The sequence below is a fragment of the Dryas octopetala genome, chromosome 5 (assembly GCF_963921425.1).
Source record: "Dryas octopetala chromosome 5, drDryOcto1.1, whole genome shotgun sequence".
NCBI classification, from domain to species: Eukaryota; Viridiplantae; Streptophyta; class Magnoliopsida; order Rosales; family Rosaceae; genus Dryas; species Dryas octopetala.
Window position 1 is genome coordinate 6,812,746 of NC_141370.1, and position 10,717 is coordinate 6,823,462.

The window sequence follows — 10,717 nt, forward strand, 5'->3', positions numbered from 1 at the left end:
CTTCTTAAAAAAAAGTTTGAGAAGGTTGTACCTTTCTCAAAATATTTTAGAAATATATAAAGAAACCATCTTATATATTCAAAGTAACAAGAACAAGATCTCTAAATTGATCAATCACAAACTGATTATTCTTTATTATGTAGAGAAGTAGAACACGACAATAACAAGGACAAGGTGTAGTAAGCTTATGATAACAAATACATCAATGAGTATTGAATATAACATGTACTCTTAGTCAATTTCTTGACAGACAAGGAACCGCAGGTGAAGTAGCCATTTCAGTTCCATTGGCCCTGTTACACAATGCACGAGTTGTCTTTCCATCAATGGAGGAAGTAATTTTGATGTGGTCCATCACAATGTTGGTGCAACCGATATTGCAACAATCCAACTTAATAGCTTCCTCAACAGTGGAAGTTCCTTGGATATTATAATACGTGATATTGCTGATCTCTACTCCCTTCATCTAAATATAACATCAAAGTTGTAAAACACTCATTAAAATATTACTCAATATTTATGCCCTTTAGAGACATTTACCATTTTTTTTTTCTTTTTAGTTTTGGAAAAATAACCCTTGAGTAGTGCTCGAATCCACCTCTTCTACTACTCAACATAGTGTCAAATTTCAAGCACTCTTCGAAAAATGTTGAGTACTATTCGATGAGAACTCAATCACTACTTCAAAATATAGAGAGTTGAAGTCTAAAAGAAAAAAAAGGATAGTTTTCAAAAGTTTCATTATTTTTTAAACTAACTCATTTCATAGATAGATGGAAATATATATATATATATAGTCCCCTTTCAATAAGGGATCCATCATTTAATGTTAAATGATGGATTCCCTTATGGGGCTCACATGGGTCATTTTGTGTTGATCTGAATCGTCTATTTTTTACATTTCCATTGATAAATTATCTCTGCAAAAAATCAGCCAAATCGAAAATCATTTGTCTATCTAACTATAATCAAACAAATAGACGAACCACATATTTTCGATGAAATCGTCCATTTGTTTGATCAAAGTTAGATAGGCAAATGATTTTCGATTTAGCTGATTTTTTATAAGGATGATCTATCAATAGAGATATAAAAAATGAACATTTGAATCGACACAAAACGATCCGTGTAGGTCTCATATGGGGATCCCTCATTTAGTGTTAAATGAGAGATCCCTCATTGGAAAGTCCCTATATAAATATTTCGACCAAAAAAAATATTGAAGCATATATTATATTAGAAAAATTAGTTACCGTATTTTTGCAATCACTTCCACGAGCAAAATAATTTTGATCGATGATAATAGGGTTGTGAGTTTCTATAAGTGTGATATGCTCAAAGGATATCTTCCCAGCAAATCCTCTTCCATCCTGTTAAACGTGCGTGAAGGATATCAATTAAAGGAAATTCAATAATTAATGACGTAATTAGTTGGTTGTGACGTCGTAATTACTGGCTTTGTCTTTATTCTCACTCCATTTTGAGTTCCATTGAAGCTACAATTGCGCACATATACTTCCTCCACTGTCTCATATTGTGCAGTTTTTCCTAAGCTTCCCACACTAAAGAATGCAAATATCACAAAAGAAAAAAAAAATAAAAAATATTAGAAGCCCATGGACATAAATCATATATTTAGACATTTATCTATGCATATTTATAATTGGTCTCCAAAACGGTTAACTTGCAAGTAAATACTTTGGACATCAATCACTTGGTAGTATAAATCCAAAATATGTGAGTTAAAACATAATATCTAAACACTCTGAAATTCTGTAGTATTAAACAATGTTAGAAAAGTGATTAAAAATGGAGAAAAATTGGCACCGATCAAAGTAATGAAGCGTGCAAATTCTCATTTGTTGATCACTCGGATTTTTGCCAATTGATCGATGAAGTAAATTTGCAAAGAAAAATGTGTTAATCGCTTTAGAGAATAGTATATAAGTTTGTCTATGTATACACATATATTACGAAAAATAGATTTCATAAGAAAATAGGTAGCTTCGATCATTGAATTACAATGCGAATTGAGTCCCACAAATCATATCCCGTTATATTTGGTCAAATCCATATAATATATAGATCCAACAGTGAATATTATCTTATTCATACTCAAAAGTGCTATCGATCCATTTTATTTGTTGTTATCCTTGAATAATAATATATGGCAAAAATTAAAAGTCAAACATAAAGCAAAAAAAAAAAAGTAGAGAATCTAGATATTTACTATGTAAAGGTAATGAGGCATTTAATTCACCTGATTCCATGACCCGGTCCACATGCAACATTTGTAATGTTGACATAGGAGGTGCCATAATTGATAGCAATGCAGTCGTCACCTATATATATAATTTTAAAAAAATGAATTATAAGATTAGCAAATACTTTACAGAAAAAAAAAAAAAAAAGATTACCAAATATTAATAATGATAAAACAAATAACAGATATAGTAATGTAATTTTACCAGTTCCAATGAAAGAGTCACGAATAGTAATGTTGGATGAACTGCATATATCAATTCCATCAGTGTTGGGACTGTCTTCAGGTGCGATTATTTGTAGATTGAACAAAGTTACACCATGGCAATCGTTTATAGCGATATGACTCATTGGGCTATTGAGATGTGTAAGCCCACTTAGTTGAAGACCATTGCATCTGTTGATGTATAGAGCCTGCATGCACACCACCAGTGGTCAACCATTCAGATATCACAATATTACAATTGACATTTATGACATCCAATTTTTTGATATTTTTAATGTTGCAACTTGTGCATTATTATTATTATTTTTTTCTTCTTGAGGATGAATTCCTTCATAAGTCAACAAAATGTCTTAATATGTAATGACTTGTAACGAGAAATGACTCTTTGCAACTACACAGCCAAGCATTGTTCTCAAAATATAATTAATTGAAGTCCTTAATTTCCTATTTGTATAGCATAAATCCAAATGCTAGTTGAATATTAAAGAGATCGAGTTAGTGTTTTAGATACCTTTGGCCGCTTGCATTTGCCATTGTCCATCTGAAAAATAAAATAAAATAATTTCAAATAAGATTGTTAATATATATTGAAGTGATAGGAACAAAACCATTCTAGAAAATAAAAAAAGTAATAGAAACAAAAGGGTTGAGGTGTAAATAAACATACAGATACGCATATGCGTGTAAGAAGAACACCAAACATCATTGTCTTTTTATGTTTGTAAAGACTTTAATTAAAGAACAGGCCATTTAGATCATTAAACTACGTACTTTACAATATGAATATGTTATGTTGTTTCACATTTAATTAGAAAATTAGAATTTTTAAGGAGTTGAGTCTCTTCACTTATTATCAATTATTTTTGTGTTGAATATTCCAATTAATTTCAAAGTGTTTTGCTTTCTTTTCTTAAAAAATGGATATCCACAACTCTTGAAAATTTCCATACCCATATGAGTCAATTAAAACTAGCATCCATGAAACTCTTTTACTAAAGTCTAGAATTATAACCCGTTGACTGTTTCATTACTATTTTACCTCAAAAAAAAATTTGGTAGACAACTTTACCTCAATTTAGGGTTTAGAATATTAGAATATCCCTTATAGTTATTATTACAAATTTGCTTTGTCACATAGTATTAGAATATCCCTTATAACTATTCATTATTACAAAATATGACAATGTGAAATATTAGTTTGGAGAAGAAAAGAAAAATTTTACTCCTTGATTATATTACAGGTTATATCTCAACAAAAAAAAAAAAAACAATAGTGTTGAAAATTACTCTTTTCCACCAGTCTGAACCATGACCGTCAATTTGTCCCGATCCATCAATTATGAGATTATCCACTTGATCAAATGCCACCCATGTACTTGTGCAATTTTTCCATGCATCAATACTCATAGGGGCAACAATATTCCCCAAAACCTGCAAAAATGGGTGGGAAAGAGGCATGCAAGAAATTATAGTATATATGTCATGATTTGTCTTGCAATCTGAATGAGACTCAATATTTTTTGTCTCCGGAATTCTGCAACCATATATTTATTCACAATAATATTAGAATTATTAAATTTTTTATCACATAATATGTCGCATATAAATATTTAATTTACTTGTTAGAAATAAAATAAATTTCAAGAGTGAACCACCCAAATTTAAATAAAAGAAACACTGCAATGTACATCATTTGATAAACAAAAACATATTACAGTATATGATATCATTTGCAAGTGTAACATGCACTTATGTAGTCATTTATCTAACTAATTAGAATTGAATTAGACATTTTACTTGGAGATGAACACTTTGGGACTTGCAAGGACCCTGGAATACCACTGGTTGCAACAAAAACGTAGCGTTTGAAGGTATGATAAGGGTTGGAAGGCCTTGAACGCTAGTTGCTCCACATAAAGCTTCCCACGCTTTTAAGAAAGCCTAAAAAGTACCCAAAAAAAACACACACACACGAAAAATTATCTATATGGTTAATCAACCTCTGGTCAAATACTTATAATATTTTCTTATTCTTTGCACGTGTGCGCAAAAAAAGCTAATAAAGCCTGTGTGAATACCAATACAAAAACTATTAATTGGAGTAATTTTTTTTTGTGCCACTGTAACATCGTTAGCTAGGTAGTATTATTAATCCCCTTATGTTACAACACATGTATATCAAAAATATAAATTTGTCATTTATCCATATTATAATTCGTAGATTAATAACACTATGTATGTATCGGTATTACAATCAAATCAGACAATTTCTCAAACTTACATGGATTATATATTGATCATTTTTTCAGATATTAATTACCTGAGAGTCATCTTTTCCACCATCACCTATTGCACCATAATCACTTACGTTGAAAGTTTGGCAACAGGCACTGTGTAAACTAGATGAGACAACAGTAAATATTACAAGGCCGACCAGTAGGTTCTGCACGTATCAAAAAAAGTAAATTAGAAAAAAAAAAAAAAAAAAAAAAAAAAAAAGCTATTTAGTACGTGAATAATGTGAATTATGACGATAGACATGCACACAGATGGAGCATTTAGCAGCAATAGTAGTGCATTATCAGTGGTGTATCTATGGCCTCACCATTGTTATATTCTAAGAACTAATGCTAGCTTGGTCGAATTTTCAACCCACTTATTCTATAACGCCATAAACTTTTGTCCCTTTTTATACATAGACATTTTGGAGACTTTGCCTATTATAATAACTTCATTTCCATTTACTGATATTGGGATTGAGATTTTTCTTGCAATACATATTAATGTTTATCATATAAATAACGACTCTGGATATCAAATTTAGGGACTAGTCTTAAATTGTAATCTAGTCTACAATTTATTCAAGAAATTATATAATGACCTAGATTTCCATTAGTATTTCTGTAAACTAAATTTCCCTCATTGATTTTCTTTTCCATATATATAAATTTAGTAAATGATGGAGTTCATGAATCATGATGCTGGAGTGAAAGTTTAACAAGCAATTATTTTATTTGGGGTGGGGGATTCAAACTTTGGAACTCTCTTATATTGGAGTATTTAGTACGTGATAGAGAAGGAATGAGTTTAATAATTAATTTTGGGAGAGTTCCCAAGTTCGAATCTCTCATCCCAAATTTAAAAAAAAAAAAAAAATGTAAAACAGTGCTTAATTTTAGAACCTGATAGAGGGGGGATGAGTCTAATAATTAACCTGAAAATACTATTGTAAACTATAACTTTGTAGCCATTAAGACTATATATACTAGAATTGTTAAAAACTTAAAAAGAAAAAAAGGAAGAGTACCAACCCTCAACGATACAATCTTCAGTCTGGTAGGTTCTAGCTCCCACTAGGCCACAAGGCCCACAACCTCACTTGTTGGATTCACAAAAAAAAAAAAAAAAAACCTCACTAGTTGGCCGGGCTCCACCACTAATTGATACCCGAATGAAAAATCAGTAGTGGCTTATCTTATTGAACAGAAGAACCAGGTCCACCACTATGTAGGTCACCTGTGCTCTCTGATGATTATTCATATCAATGATCAAAGCATAGTATGATAGTACCTACTCCAACTATGGTGTCACCTAACTTCTCCACTAAGAAAATTTTTTACTTTGTTGTGTATAATTACTTTCGTCATTTAATTAGTAAATGTAGAAGAGGAGGAAGCGGTAAAAAAAAAAAAAAAAAATTTGTGAGAGAGAGAGAGAGAGAGAAATATGGGTGGAAAAACTTTTTTATAATTCATGTGCAATATATATTTAAGAGTATTATTTAGAATTTAGGGTTTAAATATTAATAATTATACATATGTTATAATTTGAATAAATTAGTAGCACCTCATTAACATGCCACATGATATTTCGGTCACTTTTAAAAAATTTCTTGTATGAGAGTATAAGCATCAAGCAAAATTTTACAGTAATTATCCTCAATTATATGCTTACTCACAAGAAATATCATGTGTGTACTTATATTTCTGTATTATTTTAATTCATGGCTAAAACAACGTTGTTTAGGATTTAGTATCTAAAGTTTTGATTAGAAAAATAATTAATATTAACTTGAAACAACATAGGTCCTTGAACTCGTTAATTTTGAGAGAACCATTTTGCTTACAAAGTTCTTAATTCCAATAAAGTAATGACACGTGAGATGGTATAAGAATGTGGTATAAGAAATGTGGTAAGTATAGCATTATTCTATAACATAATATACTATAGTTAATTTAATAATAAATACAACCAGACATATTAATTTTAGTTAATTATAATATAACACGTGGGACACATTGAATGAAAGGATTATGATCAATAATAGTAGCCATCGAGACACTAACATTTTCTCGATATTTTTCGTACTCTTTTGCATAAAATGAGATTCATGATATTATGAGATATATATGTAGGCCCATATGTTAAGTGTTGGGAAAAGATTTGATATGTATAGTAATACTCTGATAATGATATGCCATACTTAAAGGTGACCACAAAATCATCACTCTCTTAAGCTGCTGATTCCTCAAAAATGATCATATAGCATATATAACATATTCCTTGTATATATTATCCAAGCAATTGATCGACGATCAGAATTATTGTCCCCCACCATATCCAAACGCATATATTTTGGCCTGCCCACAAGTCCCAATAATTCAATTGTTGAATCATCAAACTAAAGCATGTCATATATATCCCATGCACACCGCACTTAATTAGTTTGTTGGGTTAATTACTATATATATAGTATGAGTTTCTAACCCACATATGACATATATAAATTTGGAAGTGAAAGGTCTTTGTAAGGTCTCCATAATCTACTTGAGCAGGTTTTGTGATGGAGAAAAGCAAATCGTTTTCCGGGTACCACTCAACGGCCTACACGGAGGTGCGGTTCGGCTTGGAGGACCGGACGAAATCGTACAGCTTCAATGGTCCTCCGGCCGGCAGCAAGCCGGTAGATGGGTTATCCAGCACTGCCTCTGCAGGCAATAATCCAGAGGTGGAGAGAAGGAAGAGGGTGGCAACCTATAACATGTATTCTATGGAAGGTAAGCTCAAGTCCTCGTTTCGCAACAGTTTCAAATGGATCAAGGGCAAGTTTGTTGACAACTTCTACGACGAGTAGTGAACTAAACCAAATATGCCAAAGTGAAGTCAGGTTCCATAATTTCCATTTACTGTACATATATATATGCTAAATTAAGGTTGCCCTAGATAATTGCAATGGTTTCCCTAGGGATATGATTGAATATATCCAATGTTGTATAAGATGGTTTTGACTACTTTTGAGTTCATATAAATTAAGTTCATTTTTGGGTAATTAAAATTATAATTTGTGTGTGAGCAACTGATCGATGAATTAAGCTATTCTTGCAAATGAGCATGCTTTAGTTTTTCTTATTTTTATGTTTTAAATTCTAAGTCTTAAGCCTTTATTTCTTCTATGGTTATATTTTGGTGTTATATAGTCTTATCATGTGATACAAACCCAATCTTTTATCACATTAGTGAGTTAGCCTCTATTTTATATAGTACTACGCTCTCCTCACACGTTCTCATGTATATATATGTTGTCATTTATTTATTTATTCATTTTTTTAATAGGATATGTTTTCATTTAAGGGAAAATTGCACTGATACAGGCCACCTAGGCCGGGAAAATTATTTAAGGCTTGTGTGAGTTTACCACCCATAATTACACGTCAATCTCAATATATTATACCTCATTTTCTAGCTAGTAACCCAAGTAAAAAAAAGGCCAAAGTGTACTCTTGGTCCCTGTACTTTAACCAAAATTTCACTTTGGTCTCGTTCTTTCATTTTTGGAAATTTCAGTTCAGTACTTTCATTAAGTTTGCAATTGAGTCCAAATCATTAATTAGGTTTAAATTATTGATGAAAATATGACGTAACAGAGATATTTTGGATATTTTAAATAACGTATGAGTGGAACTCATTTAACCGGGTGACTTTGCCTAATCACATTTGGACATATGACTTTTTTTTTTTCTTAATTATTTAATTTTGTGTCTTTTCTTTCTTTCTTAATTATATTTTATTTAAATTTTTTTCTTAAACCGTATTAATCATGAAATGTCTAAAATACTTATTCATATGCGCTGTCACGTCATATTTACGTTTAAAAAATAAACGAAGTTAATAGTTTGGACTTAATTGCAAACGTAATGAAAGTACGAGACTAAAATTGCCAAAATTAAAAGAACGGGAACCAAAGTGGAAATTTCGTTAAAGTACATGGACTAAAAATGTACTTTGGCCTTTAAAAAAGTTGCATAAATATATCTTAACTTCCATTTCGTGTCAATTTCATACCTCCATTACATTTTTCGTCGAGGATTGTTGATGTGGCACATGCGGACCTCACCACTAAGCGTTGACATGACTTTTAAAAATAACCACATCAACCAAAAAAACTAATAAATCTTTAAAAATTAAATAATTAAATAAAAAAAATTAAAACTCATCACCTACAGCCCTACAACCCTCCTCCCCCCGAGCCCAGCAACCTTCATCCCTCCCCATAGTCACCGTTAACCCCCCTCCCCCTCCCACCCTCATCGATGGGTCTGGTTCTGACGACATATATCTCATCTTTGGTCCGACGACCCCAATTCTCGAGCTCGACATCTCCTCCTACCGTCCCATTGACTCAAATTCATTCTTCTCTATTTTTTTTTTTTTTAATAGGAAAGTGGCTTAGACTGATTCTTGATCTTTGAAGCTGTAAAAATTAGTAATACGTACATTTTAGCTTCTTTGGTGTTTATGTCCTAATGTGAGTCAACTGGTGTCCATTGGGGTCAATTGGGGTCAAATAACTCAAATGGTCTTGTTATTCAAATGGGGTCACGAATTGACCTCAATTGACCAACACTTTTTCCAAATAACAAAACCATTTGACCCCATTTGACTTATATTATGATATGAATTGACCCATTTGCCCTTCCACATTGGCAAAATTATATCCGTTTAGGGTGTTTTGACGGAATGGACTAACGTGGCACACGTGAATTAATTTTTTGATGCACTAATCGCTTAAAAAAATTTGCGGACCAACACAAGACTTATGAAATAATAAGTGGATCAATCGTGCAGTTATCTCTATTAGAAAAATATTAAAACCACATAAGTAACATTTAAATAAAGGTCAACGCACAAGGACAAAAACATACAATTTGGCCCGTTAGTAAATATTTCTTATTAATTGACAAATCGAAATGCAATTATAGGGGGATATATTGCTCTACAAACACACAAAGGCATCCATGCATGCACGTAACGTTATTTATAATGATCTAATTATAAGTAGATTTGTTGGCCTAAATTAATCTCCTATATGTTCCTAAATTTTCTAAGGATAATTTTGTCAACCTTTAATCTTTCTACTTATCAAATTTTCAATCCTCACACTGGTTCTCTTTTGTTTTAGAGCCCATGTCAAGATGGTCTCTTTCCTTTATCATTGTCATCTCTCATAGCCTTAGTTGTTGTCTCCTCCAGTATTTGGTACAACCATCTCGGTCATCCTTCGTCTCAAGTTTTTAGTCATTAAGGATCGGTTTTACGTTCTACTTTTTGTAATAAATATTTCTTTTGTAAAGGTGGTGCTCTAGGCAAGTCCCATCAACTTTCGTTTGACTTAAATAAAGAACATGGAGCTTTTCCATTTTATGTTATTCATTCTTATATATGTTTGGATGTCTATTGTTTCTTTGTCTCTGGTTATACATATTATGTTCTTTTTACTGATGATTATTCACACCATTCCTGGATTTATACCATACATAAAAAGTCAGACGTTTTTAATCATTTTAAATCATTTCTTTTCATGCATGGTTAAAATTATAGTCTCAATCTCTACAACGTGCTATCTCTTGTTTTTGGGCTTATTTCATGGTGTTCTAAGAAGCAATCTACAATCCCTATTCGAGTGCAGAGTCTAAATATAGGGCGGTTGGTCATGCCCTTGCTAAGACAGTTTGGATTACTTGTTGAGCTTGATCAGCCGATATCATTTCCTATTGTTCTGTTTTGTGACAACATCAATGTTACTTATATGTCCGCCAATCCTGTTATTCATACTCGAACCTGTCACATTGAACTCGACTATCACTTAGTTTGAGAGCGGGTAGGCTTATGGAGTCATCATGTGCAATTTGTTCCATCGGTTGATCAGGTTGTAGATCTTCTCACCAAAGG

General features: G+C 31.9%; 1 protein-coding gene across 1 annotated transcript; it reads right to left on the bottom strand.

Moving 5' to 3' along the window:
* Positions 1-235: 235 nt before the first annotated feature.
* LOC147283853 (putative polygalacturonase At3g15720) lies at positions 236-6,135 on the bottom strand. The gene is made up of 10 exons (XM_086245603.1): positions 6,127-6,135; positions 4,809-4,931; positions 4,286-4,429; positions 3,776-3,919; positions 3,000-3,029; positions 2,469-2,676; positions 2,261-2,342; positions 1,454-1,562; positions 1,254-1,370; positions 236-466 (listed from the first exon to the last, which is right to left on the bottom strand). The coding sequence occupies exons 1-10, from the start codon at positions 6,133-6,135 to the stop codon at positions 236-238; spliced, it is 1,197 nt and encodes a 398-aa protein (XP_086101729.1).
* Between the last annotated feature and the right edge of the window lie 4,582 nt (positions 6,136-10,717).

What these genes read in the sequence shown, in the direction of transcription:
- LOC147283853 (XM_086245603.1), bottom strand. An exon ending in CCCAAAGTGTTCATCTCCAA is followed by an intron (nt 3,920 to 4,285) that starts GTAAAATGTCTA and finishes CCATTTTTGCAG; the next exon opens with GTTTTGGGGAATATTGTTGC. An exon ending in GGACCGGGTCATGGAATCAG is followed by an intron (nt 1,563 to 2,260) that starts GTGAATTAAATG and finishes TGCATTCTTTAG; the next exon opens with TGTGGGAAGCTTAGGAAAAA.